At 37.2% G+C, this 24,168-nt stretch overlaps 1 protein-coding gene across 9 annotated transcripts in view; it reads right to left on the bottom strand.

Moving 5' to 3' along the window:
- Positions 1-24,168, bottom strand: part of EPHA7 (EPH receptor A7) — a 194,448-nt gene that overhangs the window by 51,193 nt on the left and 119,087 nt on the right. For 6 of the 9 annotated variants that reach the window (XM_064649940.1, XM_064649946.1, XM_064649948.1 and 3 more), the window contains exons 6-13: positions 22,723-22,847; positions 18,998-19,166; positions 11,038-11,146; positions 10,286-10,341; positions 7,050-7,175; positions 2,723-2,908; positions 2,116-2,177; positions 921-1,130 (exon numbers count right to left, since the gene is read on the bottom strand). In XM_064649940.1, the coding sequence (XP_064506010.1) occupies positions 921-1,130; positions 2,116-2,177; positions 2,723-2,908; positions 7,050-7,175; positions 10,286-10,341; positions 11,038-11,146; positions 18,998-19,166; positions 22,723-22,847 (1,043 nt within the window). Of the gene's footprint in view, positions 1-920; positions 1,131-2,115; positions 2,178-2,722; positions 2,909-7,049; positions 7,176-10,285; positions 10,342-11,037; positions 11,147-17,174; positions 17,906-18,997; positions 19,167-22,722; positions 22,848-24,168 lie in introns of those variants that run through there. The other 3 variants (XM_064649942.1, XM_064649945.1, XM_064649949.1) reach the window with 2 other exon arrangements.

The raw sequence follows: 24,168 nt of genomic DNA, 5'->3' as shown, positions 1-24,168 counted from the left end.
TACAGTGGACCAATTGCAGAATTTGCAAAGCTATCTAAGGAAGTTTAGCCTCTTAAAACACTTGGAACATAGAAACTTAGATACTTGTCTAAGCTAATGTGGATGTATTTCTTTTGAAGAGCTTATCCCTTCATCGAAGCTAAAGGGGTGCTCAGATGTCTGATTTACCAGTCATTTAACTCCTGACTGGTTGAAGGTAGGTGAAGTGAATCTCAACCTGTGCATATAAATCCCATTGACTCTGAAATATCAGTCTGACATTTTTAAATCAGGATTCCACTTAGAGCCCAACGGCAGGCGTGACAGCTGTGAACACTGGTGTGGTTTCCTGGATCCTTGTGCCTGCTGGAGCAGATTCCAGGGGCCTCTCCTTCCCTCAGCATGAGAAAATAGGTACAGTGAGGCCCCATGGGTGGGAAAGTGGAGTTGGCTCAACAAAAGAATAAAGAGCATAGTGTGCCTGATGTCTATGTATTTACAAAAAGTGTCCCACCCAAAAGGAAGGGAAAATATGGGAGCTGAGTTTTGTCACAGTCTAGCCTCGAGCTAGTCAACCTTTCGGTGAGATAAATCTAGTCTGAAAAATAGTAATAGCCTACAAGGATTTTAATTGACTCATAGTAAATCAGATGATTAAAATTTTTGTGGGTAAAACTTCCTTATTTGTTCAAAGAGAAAATCACGGGGAAGGGAATAATGAAAATACCGTATAAAATTTTTAGAACTTTACCAAATACAAATGTATGTTCTGACAAAAATTATTTCCTAATTACAGTCATATTTCTGCACAGACTCGTCCTTTTGACTGGTTAACATTTCCCAAGCAATTAATGTATTTCTCTTGTCTATACTCTCTACAAGATACGCTGCTTCTTAATAACCATATCTCAAAACTCTGAAAACTCATCAATTTTTCTTACAGTTGTAGTGTAGACAGCCTCTGGATCATCTTCTATAACTCTGGATAGGCCAAAGTCTGATACTTTACAAACAAGATTGCTGTTGACAAGAATATTGCGTGCTGCAAGATCCCTGTGTACATATCCCATATCGGCCAAATATCTCATTCCAGCAGCAATTCCTCTCAACATTCCCACTAGTTGAATGACTGTAAATTGCCCATCATGTTTCTGGAGGGAAGAAAGGAGCAGCAATTCTTGTTAGTATAGCTAAGAATAGAAATAAGAATTAGTTTTACAACTTCGGCTTTCTACTTCTTTACTCTTTCTGTGGCAATTCATCCTAGGGCAAAGAAACCCACTTCAAACACAAGTTTTACTTTCTTCAGACATAAATTCAGTTAAGAAATGTGTGAGTAGTTAATCTACTAATAGTAGCAAAACTTGCTCATCACTATACATTTCTGTCTAATGCATGGTAAATTGCTTCTAAGAGATTAACTGATGAAGATTACGTGAAGCTCTTATAGTTTGCTTCTATGCTCTTCATCTCTCAGTATCATTATTTGTATCAAGAAAATAAGAACTATCTCCTTTTTGGAACCTTAGCTACTGATAATTTTTATTGATAGCCTGGAGTTTATCAAACAATATTTCTGTTCTTTATAGAGTGTTTATACATCATCTCACACAGTCTTGCATATCTGGTAAGGAGGCAGAACTGGCAAGTTCAGAACACGCTTAAAAAATGATAAATTGTTGGGAACTTGCATTTCTTCTTCCTTTGTTTGTCTCTTAAACAGAACCACAGTTCATTTAGGGATTCTTTTATTTTGATTTCCGCCATGCTGACACAATAAAATTCTGCACCCAAAAGGCAGAAGATTGGGCTTCACGTATCAGTGGTTTTAATTTTAACTGGCGGCAATAATAAAACCCACTGTGTTTATGACACATTAAATCACATAAATTCCTAGAATGTCTCCATATGATCTTATCTGATCCTCTCATTTTTGATCTGGTTTTGCTGAAATAACACAGAGAGCTGCTAGTATTTGTCAAGCTCCACTTCACCCTGAAAAGCATTTTAATTATATTAATATTATGCGTGTACACATGTATATATCACATATATAAACCACATTTTTTAGAAGTGTCACTATGTAATATATGTCACTCTAGATATGTTTATATAAGTTGTCATTTTGGTACTCACCCTAAGAAATGCATCTAAGGCCCCATTCTCCATGTATTCTATTACAATCATGACTGGTTTCCCTGAAAGAAAAGAGAAACTGTAAAACAAATGGAGTGCCTTTTTTGATAAAACACAAGTTATTCCTTTGAAGGATTGAATCACTGAGACAATGAACATTTCTGAGCCCTCCAGCTCTGTTACTGAGCTCTAATTTCTTAAATATCTCAATGGAATGTGGTAATGATTCACAAAATCGAACCATACAAATCAAAAAGTCAGTGTGCCCTCCTACCTTCTTCTGTGTGAACAGGACTCTGGAATAATGACACTTCAGATAATTTGAAAGGACATAAGAAACCTTATCTCTCTGCATGGTCTTTGAGGCTAAATGAAACTAGAAAAATAATATGTTTCAAAGTACTTCATCTTTTAATCATGCGTACATCTAAATTTTTTTCCTCAGGTTGTAGCATAAAGTAAGTATTGTTTCAGTTAGTTACGCATCAGGAGAAAATCCATTAGGAGTGTGCAGTCTGTTTATAATTTGAATCTTTGACCATGAATAAGCTAGAGTAATTTCTGCCACGGTGTTGTTATTTGACTGACAGATCGAGCTGCTGCTTACCTCTGGTAACGACCCCTTCTAAGTGAACAACGTTGGGATGGTCAAACTGTCCCATGATGCTTGCTTCACACAGGAAATCTCTCCTTTGCTTTTCAGTGTAGCCAACTTTCAGAGTTTTTATGGCTACTGCAACATCTCTCTTGCCAGGAAGCTTTAGACGCCCACTGCACACTTCACCAAACTCTCCTAAAATGAAGTAGATCAGTGCTGAATTGCTCCGACTATCAATATTTTCCTTAGGCCTTGATTCAACTAGCCACCTAAGTATGTGTTTAAATCTTGCATGTGAATGCTTATATTTGAAATGGATTACCTTGAATTCCTGACCCTTATGGAACAAACACCTTATGTTAAGCCAATCAACAGGATCCTTATGTGAATGTTTTAAAAGACTTGTTAGCAATTTGTTGGATTTTTTTCAAAACCAGGAAATAAAAATGAAGTGGCTTTCATAAGAAAACACTATTATAGAAATAGTAATACCATTTCTAAGTGAAAATGTCATTCTGCTCTACATAGTTTCCTTGCTATCTTTAGATCCAGTGGCTTTTTTTCTTTCAAAAGTCAGCTCTTGCAGATCTGCTTTTAATTTAGCATCATTATGGTGTTAAATGAAGCACTACATTATTACCTTCAAGCAAGATAATTTACTTTACAGATTATGAAATGAAAGGTGTGACTTATAACAATTTTGTTACATTAAACAAACACAAGCAAATGCTGCAAGTTCATAAAAGGTTCTAAACTAACAGACAATTGGAACTTGAAGAAGCATGTGATACAAAAGACGAAACAGCCTGCAAGAATACGAAAAAAAGAAAAAAAGCAGCAACAACCAAATTTGGGAGAGACGTAACTGGACTCCATCAGACAGGAAAGAGGATGGAAGCATGTGATGTATGGAGCTGAATGGCAATACCTCTACCTCAATATTAATGAGATTATGAAAGATTTAAGGATTGTCCCTAGTCTCACAGCTATGTAAGAAGAGAGAAAAAGTGAGTTATCCAATACTGCAGCCAGGAAGAAAAATCTCTTTGTAAATATAGAAGAAAAGGGTAGTAACATATACTGAATAAACGGGAACATCTCTCTTTTAAAAAGAAAGACTCATTGCAAAAATATTTAACAATCTGGTACTTTGTAAATTCATCTGGAGTATGGGAGATATAGTTCCAAGGCCCTCCTCCAAATCAAATCAAGTCAGAAACTTATCTCTTGCATACCTGTGTTGTGCCTTAACATTAAGCTGTTATGTACACACAAGTATGCAGACACACCTACATCTAAGACATGTTTTAGGAGTGCTGAAAAAAAAATGATTGAATGAGGTAAGACACAGAGATTTTGATTAGAGAATCCTCTTGGGACATAGACTGATGTCTTGAGAAACTTTGGGGATCAGAACTTAAGTGCACGTACACGCTGTCAAGATGTCTGGCTGGCAGTGGAGAGAGGTATGCTTGGAAATGGGTCTGAATGCCTGAAGTGTCCTAATGGATGGGTTCTGAGAAATCTTGTTTAGAACACTGTCAGCATTCAAACATTACGGTTCTCCTGACAGCCCCAAGAGAAGAGGTTGGGGAAAGAAAAAAGCAGTAACTGGATATCAGTTTCAGAGTTCTCCAGCCAGAAGGGTAGAAGTTAGACCATGACTTAGTATTTCCAACTGACTTGTTTGAACAAATCTCCACTCAGTACAGCTCGTTTTATGAATCTTATAGGAGGTGACTGCATACAGAATCAAATTCCTCTCCCTCCTGCACCACGCTTGCTGAATCAAGGTTAGCTGAAATCAACTCCATATACCTCTGTTAATACTGTGCTTTACCTAAGCTAATTGGCCAGACAAGTGTTCCTGTCTGCACATCATCCTCAACTGCCCTTGGGCACTGAAGTCAAGGTCTAAATAGCCATGTCATAGCTACGAACACCAGCAGGCATAGTAGCTGTTTCATATACAACAACTAGATGCTCATGTCCTTAGCTTGGTGCCTTAACCTCCCTCCTGCACACCATTAGCAACAAGGATGACTATTAATGAATTCATCACTCGTAGCCCTTAGCCTCAAGAACTTACTAAAGGATAACAATTTTCTCTAGTAGTACTTTGCAATTTCTTTTTTTGTTCCACATTGAAAACAAGACATGAGTATAAGTGTGTGTCTGTGATATTTCAGAGCCAGGTAATTAGGACACTTGGCACAGAAGACACTACAGCTTAACTCCTTTCCAGTTCTCTGTGATTTGATTTTGATTGATTTCCAAAAGCAGATCATGCACACTCCGGCAAACCAGAAAGTTGAACTTGTACGTTATGCATTTCAGGCCAGGATGCTAGCCAATGAACTACTTTTATTCCCAAGAAAATAGTATATTCAGCTGAAATGATGCCCAAAAATGAACCGGAAAATATGACAAGAAGAGTGGGAATACTGCACAGCCGCACAGCCACTAGCTCAGCATGTCAACAAGGCAGAGGCTAAAACAAAGGATGTGTGGTATGAACAACTTAACATAGTGGACACCGTATTCTGTATCTGACAGGTGGCCACAGCGGGATGGTAATGAAAATGTTGGCAAGGAAAGCACATATCCCTCATGCAAATTGAGCACAAGCATACTTGCACCCTGTTTGTCTGAGAGACATGGCACTACTCAATAGCTCATGTGGCCAGCATTGCTGATGAACATTGAGATTGCTAAGTGGCTTTTCTGGTGCTGTCACTAGCAGAAATCCCATATTCTTCTTTGATGTATGAGTTTCAGCTGCTGCTTTGGCTCTTTAACGTTCTGTTGTTCCCGGACTGAATTTCATTTCACTCCTATTTGCTATTTACATCAACAGGTTAAAGCCATAGCTAAATGCCACACAAAATATGCTTTCACCACTGCACTTCTAGTTAACTTTCTTCAGAATGACTACTGACACACGTTAGTTAATTTTGCTATCAGTTATACTCATTAAAATCAAGACTAAATTCATCTGCAGTCAACAAATTTAACATTCTGGAATTTGTCATAACAGTGAAAATACATTTTAAACTGTATACTCTGCAGTGTTTTCAGCATTTTGCTAAGAAGGCATTGGCAAAATCCAACTGAATATCTTTGCGCTCTGAACTGTTGCTGTGCTGGTAGCTTTCTAACTCAGAGCAAAAAATAAAGCTCTGCAATTTGTCTATGCTCATCTTGTATATTGTGTATTTTTTAGAGGAGATGCTGCCATTCTAGCATCACAAAAATTCCTAGTTAGCAAGGGCTAAATTCTTATGCTCTTACTCATCTGAAGGAATAATTTGCTCAGCAGTGTGGTTAATTTCAATGCTACTACTCCTTGATTGAGACATGATTCAACATGAGTGGGGTTACTTTGAAAAGGCGTGAATTTTAAGTCTAAAGATTTTCTTACAGGTAAACCAGCTTATTTTAGAGATATTTCTTGTTCTGTTTTTAAATAATATCACAGTATGTAATTTACAGTGCCAAACTACAGGGTGATTTAGAAAGTATTCTACTAATACTTGTATAAAACAACAGGAAAGCAAATGAACTTTTCCACCAGGAATCCAAAGTATTTGATATTTTTCTTACCCATGGAAACTTAATTTCACTACATGGAGTAGTGCAATAAAAATGTCACATATCTTATTAATGCAAACAAATGAAACTGCCTTTTTAGAGCATGAACATCATGGCTTAAGTAGGTGGTAGACAGCTCAAGAGGAAGAAAAGCAATGTAGTGCTGAAGCAATTACAATCAGTCATAAGAAGTTAAACAATAACTTTTTGTATTCATAAAATATCAAAAAGAAAAATGGTAGAAGAAAAAAACAGCCTTAGGGAAGATTTTGTTATACAGAAACAAGACCTTCCTAGTCTCTGTTTAAGATTTGGTGCTGCAGCCAGTTTTCCTTACTCACATGAATGAAGCTTCAGAGGTCAAAAACCCCTCTTGCAAAAGGCAAGTGAGCAGAATTTGCACAAATGCCTAACGTCTTTACTCTGACAGTAAATAATAGGCAGCAAAACTGGCCCACTCCCCACAGTTCCATTTTTAACAGCAGATACAGGATTAAAAACCCACAAGCTTTCAATGTCAAGCAAGACTTTTAATTTACTCATTTATTTGTTTCTTTTGTTAGGCTTTTCCCCTGTTTGTTTTTACATTTTAGAAGTGAGTGCAGCTTCATTGCTCTTAACCACTCTAGCAAATGCAAAAAGTTCTTCTATACTTGAGGTATAATTATTTGCCTGTCATTATGATGTATGAGTTTCGATCCCGGCTAAATGGAACAGTTGAATCAGGAAGCCACGGCAGCCTTACCTGCGCCAATCACACGCTCAATTTTAATACAAGAGGCATCTAGCTCCTTGGCGAATTGATGGACAGCTCTATTTGGGTCCTCGTAGGTTTCAGGGTCAATGTAGGTTTTGGTGCCTGGAAATTTAACTGTAATGATGTAAGAAAGCATGACTGTGATGAAGCAAAAGCACTTATTGTGCAGTCAGCCCAGGAATTTCATTATGCAGAGTGCTCCTTGGAAGAGTGAACCTGTTTCCACACTGCCTGAGTCAGAGCCGCTCTGAGAAGCAACCTTAGTTTTAGGCATCATCTGCAAGCATGCTGACACAAGTACACAATCCCATCTCTAAAAATGACTAACATCTCCACCTTGAACTAAGTAATGAACATTAAATAGTGCTTAATGGAATAAAATGCAAGGGTTGAGTGGGAGTAAAAACAAAGCAGGGAAGGGGTATAAGACCAGCAGAGGAGGCGAAAGTTTCTTTTCTGTGTAAGGACAGCTTATCCTTTTGTCCTAGGATGCATAAACAGCATTTCTTCATGTTATTTCTGTCTTCTAGTGAGATTTGAAACATTTCTTCACGTTCTTCAATTTGCTTAAACTACTGAATATAATATTTTTTGCAGACTGTGGCAATAGTCAAAGTATTCACAGCATTTAAAAAATTATATCCTTAGGTATATTTCTTGCAGTATAACATGAACATGTCGCAGTCAACTCGTTGCAGTCAACTTGTAAAGGCATAGGAAGGAAAGTGGGCTCTGTGGCACCAATATTTCCCTTCTCAAGCACCAAAGTGAAAAATAGGCGGCAACTTGTATTTTGCTCATTCATTTTTAGTATAACAGTGCAACTCAGGCAGCATAGTGCTCTGGCCAGCATGCAGTTTTTGCCCTTAGTTTGCTAATGATTCAGGTAAATTATTTTCTGCTCTTTTGGTCAAAGTAGAAACTCCTGCTGATAGTAGAGCAACCCTGAAAATCTACGAATCAAGAAATTTTTACGAAATAAATTTGCTCACAAAGATTATACTCTTGACTTTAATTAAATCAGTGAATTAAAATTGAATATCAAAATGCAAAAATGTTTCTCTGCTAATTGATATGCTGATATACAAGAACAGGAACAAAAGTCAGAACAAAACATAAATAATTTACAGTTGCTTTGTATTCTTTTAATTTAACATAAAATATTTTAAATTTGAAAATACATTGAAAAATAGCTTAGCAATCGTGTGTATTTGTTTTTCAGATGTTATTAATGACACAAACACAAACCCTCATAAAAGGAAAAAACCTAGAGAAATTGGTTGAGTAATCTAATGAATTTACAACCAGAGAAATTGTTTGAAATGTTGCCCAGATGTTACTATCTGTCATATTATGTGGTTAAATAGATGTTTTTCCAGTTGTATTGACAATACTGCAATTTTTAAAAATTATAAATATTTATTTCTTAAAACTAAAAGACATTGGAGAAAATGAGAACAAAGCTATAGGTCGACCAGCTCTAATAATGCTTTTAGGCAACAGGATGGAGAAGGAACCATCCTCCTGTGTTTGTGATAAGGGGCCTGGATTGGAAGTAACCTTGCAAATCTCAAGTGGGCCTCTAATGTTTTTTTATTCAAGCTGTCATACAACATTTTGACAGGCCAAGGCTATCCTGGCATAGCAATGTGAAATAATGCTGGCCTGCATTTGCAGACAATGCTAGATGAAAATCGGAGGAGGAACCCAAATATAAATCTGAATTGCCTGACTAAACTCCTCCACTGTAGCTGTATCTTCAAGTATAGCACTTGAGGTCACAGCGAGATGAAGGGAACTGAAATGAAATCTATGATGCAGTGCTTTAAAATCTGCTTTAAAAAATGTTTCTCTTGTAAGTTTTTGTTATAAGCAAGTGATTGTTCTAAGTTATGTTTTCGAAAATCTGGTGCCCCAGTACAGAAGAATATTGTCTAGATGTTATGGAGCAAAACGCCACCAAACTAGTGTTCACAGTTCTGTGACCAGGCCACAGCACTGGGTTCCATCTTATTCTCTACATGGCTATCAAATGAAATTAAATACTACATCTACAACCAACAGATGATGAAAAACTACCTTGGTAAAAAGTTACTTGTATTTTGTGCTGTGATTTAAAAAAAGATTGTGTATACTTAATCTTCTGACTGATTTGCTGGATAACCAGATTTCTTGAAAGGATAATGAGGGAAATGAACGTCTATAAAGTCTATATATATATTTCTGGATCAACTATCAATTATTATGTAGCAGGTTTCATATTAATTAATTTACATTTTCACTGAAACAAAACCAAATGTCACCAATAATGGAGATAAGGAAAGAAAATATTTAGCTAGCATGTTCCTTTTGTTTATATAATGAAATACAAGAATACATAGCTGATCTTTTCCTTCAAAGACATAATGGGGATTTTAAAAGTGAAAGCAGTAGAAATGAGAAAGGGCTAAAATAAGAAATTTTTTAAACAATATTTGGATAAAAATGAAAGTATTCTTGCATAATCCTTTCTTTACATTTCCCTTACATTTTCAATTGTCATTAACCCAAGAAAGATGTGTTTTATTGAATTTTCCCACCATTCTAGTATAAGTTCAGATGGTAGATGAATTTTAATAAAAGAGGTTTTAGGTGCTACTGTTGGCTAGGCAAGTGATTCTAGAACCCAAACAGTAACAAAGTGGATGCTCTTTCTTTTCATATTAAATATTCAATTTTTAAGGACATTATGTTTTGTAAATATTGATGGTACAGTATTCACAGCAGCAAAAAAAAGCTTTTGAGCAGAACAGCTTCATTTTTAGGGTGATGCAGTTACTCACTTTCTTAATCTGAAGTTCGCCTGAGGTAAAGATATCTTAGGCGAAGGTCTCATGAATACTGCACCTCAGAGGGATCATTAGGACAATGTGAAACATATATTCAAAGCAACAAGAAGAAAACAAAAATGCAGAATGAAAACAACAGTATATCATAGACATGTATAGAAATAAAACCATCTGTGAGCATATTGTGAGCAATGTTGTCTTTAATCTGCATTCCTTTTCTGTAGGTCACATTTTTACAGTGTTTAACTTCCTGCTTGTTATTTACACAGCATTTTTGAATTTCCCATGGCATTGTCTTTCATGGAGTCTTGTTTTAGTATTGTCTACACTATAGTATTGTCTACACTACTGCAGTTGGAAATTTTTAAAAGGGGGAAAAAAAAGCAAAACACTTACAATGAAAGTAAAGTTCTTCATCCCCTTCTTGATCTGCTTTGCTGTAGCCACAATGCCTGAAAAGAAAGTAAACCACTAGTTTTACTGGTAAATAATTATTTACTTCTCATGTCTAAAGTCCTGACAAAATCAGTTCTGCAGGCTGGGATTTTCAGGCACTGAGCACCTAACTGCTGTAGGCCCTTTGAAACTTTCACCTATAATTCTATTGACAGCAGAGTTTTAAAAAAATCATGAACAGGTGCAATCAAAAGGCTTTTGTATCAAATACCAGTCAGGACAGGTCCTAAAGAAAAAAATTCTAGTTCTGGTGAAAAGCTTCAACAGATAAAACAGAAGATTAAAGAACTTAAAAGTACAAGACTGTTTTACATGAGAGTATTCTTAAACTTACTGCTGTGTCTCTTTTTCTTGAATGTAAAGTCATTTAAAGGCTGATTAGATAAAGTGTCAGATTTCTCCATGTGAGAAAACCGAACAGGAAGAGGGATTTTGAGGAGTACAGTTAAAGAACCTGCTAGGGGTTCCTTTTACAGCACATTTACATAGGACAAAAAGTACATCTTGATTTAAGTGTCTTGCCAAGGTAATAGGACCAACCATATAATTGGTAAGGGAATTTAAATGAAAACTGTCCTTACTAAAAATTATTTCTATTTTAGTTTTGCAAGTTACTATCCCAGAACAGACTATGACTGAAGAGTTCACAAGAGTGGGGTCAGATGTGCTAATGCCTGTGAAAGATGCAATACCTTCGTCCGATGATGAAACCAAACACCATGAAGACCAGAATGATGGTTCCTGCCACAGCAACCACAGCTATGATAATAACAGGATTCTGTTCACTGGAAACAGCTGTGGCTACAAACAGAGCACAGAGAAGAGATTAGTTAAAAATTAATCACTACAAAGGGACTGCAAAAATTTAAGTCAATCATCATGAATTGTAGATTGCCTACTGTTGTAGCCTGCTTTTATCTGAAACTATTATATTGATAATACTAGTCTAAAGAAGGGCCTTCATTGGAAATTTAACCCAATGCTGCATGAGTAAAGATTGTCTACACTGAATAAAAAGGAGCCAAGCTGGAATTTCCTTAGCCAAAGCAGTACAGCCATTAGCTGAAAGCCAGCACTGCTAGCACCAGTCACTTCCATTCCCTCCTACTGCTGTGCTGCCTTCTGTTTTGCTCAGTTGTTGACTCCCTCCTAAGAGGTAAGACCTGGATATTCCTGTAAGGAGGTACAGTAGAGGAGTAATCTCTGAAGAACTCTGCTTCAAGCTTTCCCTCTAAAGCTCCTTGATATGACTTTCATGGTTTCCAAGAAAATAGTGTCTCTAAGAAAAATGTTTGAGCTGAAATGCTCTTAACACAGACTACCTAGTTAGCATATTTCAATCTCTTACTGCTAATAATCACTGTAAATAGCTATTATTACTTATCATTTGTTTCTGTTAGCAACAAAAAGGTGCTTCCACATATACAAAATGGACTTCTCCGAGCTTCAGAGAATTTATATGCTAAAATAGCCACATGTTACGGCTCTTTTTATTAATATATGCCAATTCTATTAATATATGCGAATTTATGCATGCCACGTTAATGTAAACTGAGTATGTAAATACTTAGTCCGAGAAACCTTGAGGTTTGTTAAATACACTGCTTGCCTGACATCTATTAAGGGTGGCCATGTACTCAGCTGTATTAAATGAGCACAGTGCTACTGAACTCTGTGGAGCTCTGTTGATTTTTAAGTGAGGATCTAGACCAGGAGATGGACAGAGAAGGAGACATCAGGCACCAGTCATAAAGTCATAGAATTATTAAGGTTGGAGAAGACCTCCAAGATCAAGTTGGCCTCAGCCCACAGACTCAGATCCCTCTGCAGAGCCTTCCTACCCTCCAGCAGATCAATGCTCCCATCCAACTTATTTTCATCTGAGAACTCACTGAGGGTGCATTTGATCCCCTTGTCCAAATCACTGATTAAGATATTAAACAGTACTGGCCCTAACACTAAGCTTTGGGGAATCCCACTAGTGACCTTCTGCCAGCTGGATGCGGCACCATTCACCACCACTCTCTGGGCCTGGCCATCCAGTTAGGTTTTAACCCAGTGAAGAATGCACCTGTCCAAGCCATGGGCTGTCAGTTTCTCCTGGAGAATGCTGCGGGAGACAGTGTCAAAGGCTTTACTGAAGGCCAGGTAGACTATATCCACAGCCTTTCCCTCCTACACTAAGCAGGTCACCTGGTCATAAAAAGAGATTGCGCAGGTCAAGTAGAACCTGCCTTTTGTAAGCCCATGCTGTCTGTGCCTGATTGCTTTGTCATCCTGGACATGCTGTGTGATGGCTCTCAAGATGATCTGATCCATTACCTTCCCTGGTGCTGATGTCAGGCTGATAGGCCTGTAGTTGCCCAGATCCTCCTTTGAACACTTCTTGTAGATAGACGTCACACTGGTCAACCTCCAGTTGTCTGGGACTTCCCTGGTGAGCCAGGACTGCTGGTAAAGGATGGAGAGTGGATTGGCAAGCCCTTCCGCCAGCTCCCTTAGTATCCTTGTCTGTATCCTATCCAGCCCTGTAGGTTTGTGAATGTCTAAGTGGCACAGCATGTCACTAATATATCCTCCTCGGTTGCAGGGTGTCTATTCTGCTTCTTGTCTCTGTCTACCAGCTAAGGGGGCTAGTTGCCCTGAAGAAAACCAGTCTTACTACTGAAGACTGAGTGAAAAAAGGCATTAAGTACCTCAGCCTTTTCCTCATCCTTGGTTACTGTGTTTTCCTCCGCATCCAAAAAAGGATGCAGATTTTCCTTGGCCCTCTTTTTGTTGTTAATGTATTTATAAAAACACTTTTAATTATCTTTCACAGTAGGGGCCGGATTCAGTTCTAGCTGAGTCTTCGTCTTTCTAGTTTTCTTTCTACATGACTTGATGACATCCTTGTACTCTTCCTGAGTTGCCTGCCCCTTCTTCCAAAGGTCATAAACTCTTCTTTTTCCTGAGTTCCAGTGAAAGCTCCCTATTCAGCCAGGATGGTTTTCTTCCCTGTTGGATCATTTTTCAGCACATAGGGACAGCTTGCTCCTTTGCCTTTAAGTTTTCCTTTCCAAATATGGCCAGCCTTCCTGGACCTCTTTGTATTTAGGGGTTGTTTCCCAAAAGACTCTCTGAACCAGTGTTCTGAACAGGCTAAAGTCTGCCCTCTGGATATCCAAGGTAGAGGTTTTGTTGACCCCTTTCCTTACTTCATCAAGAATTGAAAACTCAATTATTTTGTGGTTTATATGCCCAAGACGGCTGCCGACCACATCTTCCACCAGCCCTTCTCTGTTCATAAAGAGCAGGTCTAGCAGGGCATCGCCCCTGGTAGGCTTCCTTGCCATCTGTGTCAGGAAGTTATCTTCCACACACTCCAGGAACTTCCTAGACAACCTCCTCTCTGCTGTGTTCAGTTTCCAGCAGACATCTGGCAAGCTAAAGTCTTGCAAAAGAACAAGACCTAGAGATTGTGAAACATTATCCAGCAACTTATAGAATAGTTCATCTGCCTCTTCATCCCAGTTGGGTGGTCTATAACAAACTCCCACCATGGTGTCTGCCTTGTTAGCCTTCTCCTTGATTCTTACCCATAGGCACCCAACCTAATCATCACTATCATTGAGCTCTATACAGTTGAAACACTCCCTAGTGTACAGAGCTACCTCACCACCTCCCCTTCCTCTCCTGTCCCTTCTGAAGAGCTTATAGCCATCCATTGCAACACTCCAGTCATGCAAGTCATCCCAAGTTTCTGTGATGGTGACTACATCATAGCTTTCCTGATGCATGATGGCTTCCAGCTCCTCCTGTTTGTTATCCATGCTGCGTGCATTGGTGCAGATGCACTGCAACCGGGCTACTGATTTCACCCCCAACGCTGGCATGCTGCCCTTAGGCTCATCTCTAGAAAGACTGGTCTTATCCCTTTCCCCCTTCAAACCTAGTTTAAAGCCCTGTCAATCAGCCTGGCCAACTCACAGAATAGAATCCTTTTCCCTCTTTTAGACAGGTGATCCCCATCTGTCTCCAGCAGGCCTGGTGTCGTGTAAACCACCCCATGATCAAAATGCAGCAGACAGGTGAAAGAGAAGAAGAAAAAAAAAAGGAAACTAAACTAATAGCTGGTAAACGAAATTGTAGATGGTATGATGGAATTACTGCTGGCAGTGGTAACAACTATAATGTCTACAAGAGGATTTTATGAATTTCTCAGAATTGGGTTCCTGTTGCAGACTTCAGAAGTTCCCATAGAAACAAATAAACCATTTTTTTCTTGGAAGAAGTGAGCCAATCAACATGATTTATTTTGGCAGTGACACTGACTTCTACCGACTGTTCTCCCTACACACACAATAACAAACCCCTTGTTATACTACACAGATTTAGAATACTCTGCACCAGAAGAAAATTACACACATACACACACACACACACTCACACACACACACTCACACACACATCCCCTTCAATTTTATTTCCTAAAGAAACTCTGTATTGTTTCTATATTCTACCTAATGCAGTTGAGAAAGATCACATTATTAATATTACTCTTTACCTGAAAAGAATGAATGCTTATCTTTGAGTATCTATAACTTTCTGAGATACCCAGGTCAGTAGGATGCTTCTGCAGGCTTGGCTGCATCCCACTCATGGAACTTCTAAGAAATCAGTGGTGACTGTCTTGTGCATGAGAGTAGGTGCGTAAGTAATACTCAGTTCCTATAACATAATCAGGCCATCAAAATAGACAATCCCAAAGAATGTCAAAATTCTGTAAAATACAGCATTTCCTTAAATTGTTCCCTTCTCTCTTTGAACTTCAGTGCAAACCTCACTTGAAAGTGAAGAAGAGGCAGCATCCTGTCACAGTGGCGAGGGTGTGAAGCTTCATCCATCAAAAATGTTTGGAAAAATCCCCAGCCCAGCCTGTCACCTAATCCAGTAGCCAAGATGAGAGCATAGAGGCCGACATATGTGAGTGGGTTGCTCTGTGTAACTGCCTCACAGATTTTGGGTACTGGCACATTCTGGAAGCAAGCAGAGGATGCTTTTTGGGCTCTGGAAAATGTTTGGGACATGGCACACTGTCCAACTGGTAAGATAGGTGGGATGCAATGTATTATATGATGCAATTTTACATCTTTAAAAAAATGGGGCTTGACTGTGGGCATGGTCTGGTATGAATTCAGTGACATCATTCTAAGACATTTGACTCTGTTCAGGTACTCTGCTGATTCTCTCTTCTGTGTGATGAACTCTGTTAGTGTAAGGGTAAATCAGAACCCAGCTTCTGGAATGATCCCTGTGGTTTGGCAGAAATAAAGATGCCAGAGTGTTCTCAGAGGAATGATTTTGTGATGCAGAAGACCCTTTCAGGGAGTGCATGGCATGGTTGCCCTGTCACTGGTGCTGCCCAAATGGTGATGACAGGAAATCAGCAGCAGGACAGAGAAGTCTGTCCTTACCTCTGCTTAAACTGTGCTCAGACACGGAGTGAGACAGGGAGCTGCTACATGGGCTGATATCTGGTCTGGTGCTATGATATGTGTACATCCAACTCACAATGCTTAATTTGAAGGACTGAAAACCACCTTTTAAATACATGGTTGTAGGGATGGGGAATGGGTATCTAAACACCCTGGACAATTTGAAATGGATATTAGCTGAAAATGCTGTGCTGCTGCTCCAGCAACCTCTTAGCATGCAAGCAACCTGAAAGTACAATTTGTAAATAAGAATTTCTAGTGAAGTCCATCACAAAAGCTGCAGTTATAATTGGAGCCACGTACACCAAATATTTCTTTCTTAAATATTCCTTAAATATGCCTTCTATAAAAATGCGTAGTATTGTTATTTCAGACATTAGAAATAAAAGTTACATATGCATACTGCTTTAATCTTGTTTGATTTAAACTGATTCATGGCAAAAGGAAAAAGCAAAGACTGTCATGTCAGGTTTTGTGGAGTGCTTTTACTTTAACAGTGAGAGCCATAACAAAGTCAAAGATTGGACCCAAAGCTCTCAGAGGTCTTTTCCGACCTAATTGATTCTGTGATTCTGCAAGTGAAAAAATCTGCTTCAATTACAAAAAGCTCAGGATCATCTTTAGGTCTACTGGCCACAAGCCATTTAACTTGACTTTTAAATATTTTAGTGAACCAAGAGATAAAATTGCCACTTAAGTGATATTCTATGCATTTGTGTGTTTTTCGTGAGGGACTTCTGTCTCTAAAACCCAGACAACAAAAAAATACAATTACTGGAGTCATTGACTTGAACTGTGGCAAACAAAGTATATAATAGAAATATTTTGCCTTTATAAAACATGTTTACTTCATAATTATGAAATTTTTACATAAATATTTATGCAATACACCATGTATATGGTATGTTCCAATATAGGCATAAAATATGTATATTTTACATATCAGTAATATTATTATAATGGATGTAGTTCTTTGAACAGTGAAAAGTGGCTATGCAGTTTCTACCACAATTCAGAAAACGGAGCATGGTACAAAAATCTACTTAATTAACAGCACCAACCAAAAGTGCCAACCAGTTATGTACCAGGAGAAATCCACTCAGGCAACATGACTACATGACTGTGATGGTCATTACATATATTCTTACATAATATATGTGTGTATTTTCCTCTTGAAACACGAGATTTTTAAAAGCTGCATTCAGAAATCCACTGGAATAATGAGAAGACAATGCCTCTAAACTGTAGCATAATACTGGTTTAGTGTTCAACAGTACAGTACTACACTTGAGGCATATTTCTTAAAAATGATCCAATAAAGATCTTCATTTAAAATGCTAACAAAGGACTAATTTGATTAGACCGCAAGTTCTCGCAAAACTATAAATAAATATGAGAAACAAATATTTTTGTGTAAAACTATTTTAGAAGAATTTAATGAGATTTACTATCTTTTTACCAACAATTTTTTCTGAAAATTGTATATGGGAAATTGTGGAAGCTTCTCCTTGATAGGAATTATATTTTATAGCGTCCTCTCATGTTAATGGAAAATATGTCACTTTTAAAATTTTCTTTAATGAAAAGACAGGACATTTTTACATGGCATCTCAAACACAAAGCTGGCTTGTGACAAGGAAAAAACCTGCTGTGCATGCTGGCAAAGCATCTTTCTGGTTTATATGCATTTTTTCATCACTTGAGTGAGAAAAAGGGTACAGGAGCTTGGTCAGTGATGCATTTATTATAGGATTTCCTAATCTTCCATATGTTGACCAAACTCCAGTCAAGACTGTTTTCATCTGAAATTATCATTGCTAATCTTAGCAGCTACCGGAATGCTTACATTCAGCATATAAAAAATATGCAGATACTTAAGGAAATGTTGGGGAAACATTTTTAAGAACTAATTTTAAACCACTATGGACAATAAATTAGCTAATTAGCAGAACCTTATGACTGATTATGACAGACTTCTAATTTCCAGAAAACTACTCAAAATAAGAAATTACTTCTAGCTGTACCTTAGGTTCCCATTCTGCAAAATGGGGATTCTGCTACTGACTCTTCCAAAAGCAGAACTCTACAGATGGAAAGTATGCTATTAGACACAGAGCTAATAATATTAGTAATAACAGTTTATTGCTGCTATTATGATAATTACTATTTCAATTATGTCTATTAGGTATGCGGTATTATTCATTATTTATAGTTTTTATATTCTGTGTAAAACTAAGGTGGAATCAAGACCTAACCACTGTGTTTTAAGAATGCCCACAAGTTGTTCAGGCAACACCTGGCTGCAATTAATAAGATGCAATAATGTGTGTCTGCACCTTAGATATGCTGCATAGAGTGCAGAGAGGGTATGGCATCCATACCCTTTGAACTTGTAGGCTACGGATTCCCAGCTCCAATTCTGGCTAACCTGCTGTCAGGCAGGTCAACCTGAAGCAAATGTTCCAAAACAGGGTAACCAAATTTGGGTCTGCAACAGAGTGATGGAGCTGCCAGGAACACAGACAGTTCCCGAGAATGGGCTCACAGCTGCCAGGTCTCACTGATGGAAGAGTTTCTTTCTGAAGATGCAAAATGTGGAATATTTTCTCTAGACATGCAAGCACATATCTACACTGGTGAATAAAAAAGGTATCAGTATGATTTTTAGGCAAATAAGGGCACAATTCATTGCCAATGAATCCAAAATACACTAAAGACGGATTTACAGCTTAAACAAAACTATCAAGATTTTTTCAAGAAATCAAATGAAAAAAATGACCCAGAGAAGCCTCTGTGGGTTGAAATCTCCTCCTTCCTTCTCCCCAGTGACAGAAGAATCTAGTTGAGTTACTCAGCTCATCACTACTCACTTCTTTTGTGGGGAGAAAGAAATGTGTATTTGAATTTTAAAAAAAGGAAGTCTTCGTATTAGAAGGACAGCAGAGGAGATGAACCTGATATGTTACAAATCTCCCCCAGCTAATTATAAGACTAATTTTCAGTTCTATGGTAAAACAAATTATTGAAGCTCATCCTTCAAAACACAGTTACAAAAATCCACTTTCTTGTAGAATTTCATCCCTTCTAATTGTAATTATAATGCTTATAACTCTTTTCTTGCTTTACTTACTACCTCTACAGAAATGGTGAATTCCCTGTAAACCTAATTGCTTACCTGTGGCTTCTTCCAGTGTGGCAACATCCAGTCTAGGGCTGTAATTTCCATAACCAGCAGCAGTAAATGCACGAATCTGGAAAACATACACTGTTCCTGGCTTTAGGTTATTAATAGAAGCTGAAGTGGATTTGGTTTTCACTGTTGAATAGGTCCTCTCCCTTTGATCCTGGAAACAATAAGACAAAGATTAAATGACATTTACAGATCAGATTTTATCATGGTTGCACAACAGCAACTGACAGCCAGCCTGGGTAGTTTATTTCAATTTGCTGAATGCTCTTTTCCCCTAACATAAAAAATAAAGCATACTCTGTGGAGTATTACAAAACATTGTCAATGCAATGAAGAGCTCTAAGTGTAACATAAAATTCAAATGGGATGCTCATGTTGTTGCTCATAGAACATCCAGACAAAAAATGATTCCTTTTTAGGCTCTGATTACATTTTGTGAAATTTTGATGAGAAATAACTCAACCACAGATTTCCAGGGGGATCCGTGGGGTCTAAACAGTTCAAGGACAGGGAAATTCACTCTTTCATCGCAAGAACAAGACAAACATATAGCTGTGCTACCTGCCTTCAGTCTGCATTAACCTGGTTTTTGTTGTCAGCTTTTTCTTATTTCTGGAGTACTTCAAAGTTATCATGAATGAAGTCCTAGACATTGTGAAATGAATGGCAAAACTCCGACTGACATCATTACTTTGACATTTTACTCTTCCAACATCTTTAACAAATACAATATTGCCAATGTATAATTGCCTGGATTTTGTACAATTTTTGAGGTCCTTAACTCAGTTTTCACTTCAGATTTTTTTCCTCTGGCTTTTAGTCTTTTCTCAGTTTTAGACTCTATGTTATAAAGAAGAACCCAGGGAAAGAAGCTCAGTATGACACTCCCCAAATTTAAAGCTGTAAGATTACCAGCCCTATGAGTAATAACTCACTTTCAAATAGTACAAAAGCTGTATCACAGATCATTACAGTATTCAAAAAGCCCTACTTATTCATCACATTTACTGACATAGATTATCTTTCAGCATAGATATGTGCAGCCCTGTTGATTTTTGGTGGCAGATGCAACCCTGATTTGACGGGCAGAAGAGATGAATTAACCAACCATCTGAATGCACCACATGACCAGAGAAGCATGAGCCGTATGCAGCAGCGCTAATGAGACAGATACAGAGGGAAGGAATAAATTTGTACTCATTTCAATAGTACTTCACCAGCTAAAATTTATGGAGAACCTTCCCCTTTGCAGTCAGTAAAGCAGCAAAGGCTTTTGCTGAAATACAAGGTTTAACAGAAAGTATATGATTTCTTTTCTGAGATTCAGTAATGGTTTTTCCTAGTTCCTGCTCAGTCTGTTATTTGAGCAAGCCTGTCGTCTTGGCTAGCAACAACTTTTTCATATCTTGTCCAAGAGGATTTAAATCATCTGTAAGTGAGGACCATGGTGGAATGTATGTTGGTATGTGAGAAAGAACAGGAATGCTTGAGAGACGAGAAACAAGTGTAAGGAAACCATAAACAGGTTTGGGACTGTAAGCCACAGTGGAATTTCAGACTTTGGGTTTTGATGCATAAATAAGGCTTATTTGAATTGCCAACAGTTCTTGCATTCAAAATAAATAACAAAGAAATAAAAATAACCTGCGTTAGAAATCTCACAGGACAAGCTTACTTTGGAGATTTCAGGCAGTTTCCATTCCAGCCTTAGCCAGAAGTGAGAGGTGAAAAAAACAGTTATCAGAATATTTCAGAAGGACAGAAATGTTTGATTTAATTTAGCTCTAAAAGGAGCTGAAAGTTCAGATCTTTTTTTTTTTTCTTTTAAACTAGTAGAACAAAACTTAAATAGCCTCTCTCATTCTGAGCAAGATTAGGAAGTACTTTTAAAGCTGAACTTCACTATTTTGGAAGGAAAACAAACATTTAAGTATTTGTGCAAAAACTGTCTCAGTTGAAGATATATGGCCCAGTTTATCTGTGACTGTAGAATGAGTTTTGTATTCTCTTATTAATTTCACTGTAATAAGGATAATACTCGGAGATTTCCTTCTATTACAAAAGAACTTTAACATCAATTCTTTTCTTTGCAAATACAGCAAACTGGCAATGAAATTTTGCTGGGTATTTAAAGTAGCATGAACATATAGGGAAAATAATATTCTAAAAGCCACATTCTAAAAGCTAGTGTATGAAAAATCTAGTATATTGATAATTGTTCTGTCATTTTACACTACCTATTTAAATTATTTACTGTATTTTAACAGATTAGAAACTGCTCTGTATATTAAAAAAATTCCAAGGTTTTTGGTTTGCAATTTTTTTTTTTTTGTGCAGAGGACAGTACTGCCCTTGTAAACTCCTTTTAAATATGTGGACTTTAGTTATGTGTGTATGCACACACAAATGTTGTCAGAACAAAAATTACCTGCTAAAATTAGTAAAAATCCTTTAAAATACTTGTTTAATTAGTAAAATTTCTTTAAAAGACTTGCTTAATTATCTGTAGAGATCTGATAAATTTTGTCATAAGAGTTTTTAACAACTTAAACTGGAAGTTAGCATCAACAAATAAACATTATATTGCTTTCCCAAATCATATAAAGATCTTTTGATAAGTATATTTGTGCAATTGAGCACTGAAAATCAAATATGACACTTGAGATTAGATCCAATCTGGTCTGAATTTACCTAATTCCATGTTACCTAGTAAACTGACATGGTCTTTTTGACATGGAGGTACTATTACCTTGTTTGCAGACATGAAATGTCTTCATGAATGATCACAAAGGAACTCCTTTGTTAATCTTTTTTTTTATTTTAATTTGTTCTTTGTTTTTCACAGAATGTTTTATAAAAATTAGGAGTATGTTATGTTATGCAGTCAATTTCCCAGGGAATCTGGAGTAGACACACTTAGTCTGGGTCCTGTGAAAAACATATAGCTGCACGACCTGCCTTCACTCTGCTTTCATCCAGCTTACGGTTGTCAGAATTTTTTTATTCTGAAGTACTTCAAAGTTATCATGAATGAAGCCTTAGACACGCTGAAATGAATGGCAAAACTCCGACTTGACATCAGTAAGATTGCAATTTCACTCTACCAGAAACAGAGATCACTTCATCTACTATTGAAAAGCAGCCTTCAATTCATTATTGTGTTGAGAGAACAAGTGAAAAATAAATTTCACAATGCTGGTCCTTTTGAAAAGGACAAATAAGAAATATTTATTTGCTGAAACTGTAGGAAGTGTTTTGGAAATTTTCAGACATTAAGTCGAAGCTGCCCAGCTCATATGGAAACACAAAGTGCAGTCAGGAGTTGTATTTGATACACCATCTCAAGAGTAGAATTACAGTGACACGGAAGGAAATGAAACAAGCTTCAAACATGGTGTAGAGGAGACAGAAAAACAACAGTGTAATGGTAAAATATCCAAGTCCAACTTAACAGTTTTTAAAAAAAAGGGAAAAAAGGCAGACTTCCAAGTGTATATTTCATTTTTAGTATGCCACAATACAATATATGAGACATATGATAGCAATAATAATTGCAGGATTTAGCTAGTTATTAAAAATAAACAAAATCACTGAGAGAGGAGAGACAGGATAGTTGATAGCTGATGCCTTTAACACTGTTTCACAACACAGCAAACCAACATAAAGCAAACAACACACTGTTGTACATTAGAGATGATTTTAGCACTTACTTTCTCATAATACTTGATTTCATATTCAGTAATGACTCCATTGGGATGTTCTGGTTCCTGCCAGGAAAGCTCGACGCTCCTCTGCAGTACTCTTTCTTTCATTACTCCACTAACTTGCGAGGGAGCTGTTTGGACAAGATGTGTCAATAAATAAAAAGCAAATTTGTTGGATGCCTAAAATCAAACGTCATTACTGATCCACCCCATGCTGAGCCACTTTCATTAAGGTAAAATAAAGCACCTTTTCATAACTCACAATACAAAGCTAATGAATACTCAAGCAGTATCCTATTACTGTTCATAAACTTAGAATAGAAATTGAACTGAAGTGCAAACAGCAAAAAGTGGCATTTTTCAAGTTAGTGCAAAACTGAGACTGATGGAGTAGGAGTAACAATTAAGCAAATTAATTCTGAGGATGACAGCAAAGCAGTTTTTTAGATTGATGTGTAGTAAATTAAGAGTCTAAATATTTATTGCATATGTTTCTGAAATGCACATAAAAAGAAAAATAATATTTTAGAACCAAAATCACATTTTAGGCTGATTTGATATGACTGACTGCAATTCTGCTTAAAAAATAATCTGTCACACTATCTGATTATAACATGACTTGGTGATGAAAACAACCTTGTTAAGATACTAAGTCCACTCTTTTTCATTAGTTCAAACCTTTCCAGGACATTCTCTCTTTAGACCTGAAGTTTCCATACTTGGTCTTGGCATTTTTGAAAGTGCGAGACAATTTAAGAAGCAGATCTTATGAAACAAAGGGGACACCGTCTTCCTCTGCCTCACTCTCAGAGACATACATACAGGCACACTGCATGCATGCACACACAGACATTAAGTTTTCTAACAAACATCAGCCACAAACAAGGACCTTTTGAAATTAAAGAAACCCCAACCCAATATACAGGCATTACAGAGCCATTGATTCTCACATAAAATGTTTAAGAGAGAATGCAATAAAATGTGAGAGACTGAAAAAGTAACTTGCTTTATCAGCTTATCTCATGTTTAACAAAAAAGACAGAAGATATTTTGCTGATGTGCAGCACCAAAGGAGGCCCAACATCACAGTTTTCCTCAGACACACACACTGCCTGTATGGATATAGTACTCTAGTACTTATAGAAGCAGCTATGGTATTGGAACTATGCAGAACTCGATCTTGTTCTCATTCAGTTCAATGGAAATCAATTTTGCTCGTGCAAAAGATAAAGAAAGAAAGGACCTGATCCTCAGCGCCCTACAGTTAAAAGCAAAATTACAATTATATGTACAAGGACTTGGTCTTGGAGCAGACTCAGGCACCGGAAAGGTGTCTGAGATAAATTTCTTAGAGATAATATATTAGAGATATTAGAGATTAAATTAGAGATAAATTTATGTATATCTTTCAAGCACAGAATCTAGTACTGATTCTATACTGAAATGTTTGTT

The sequence above is a fragment of the Pseudopipra pipra genome, chromosome 3, assembly GCF_036250125.1.
Source record: "Pseudopipra pipra isolate bDixPip1 chromosome 3, bDixPip1.hap1, whole genome shotgun sequence".
Classification (NCBI taxonomy): Eukaryota; Metazoa; Chordata; class Aves; order Passeriformes; family Pipridae; genus Pseudopipra; species Pseudopipra pipra.
The sequence above is the reverse complement of the archived record's forward strand: the minus strand, read 5'-3'. Positions and strand labels throughout refer to the sequence as shown.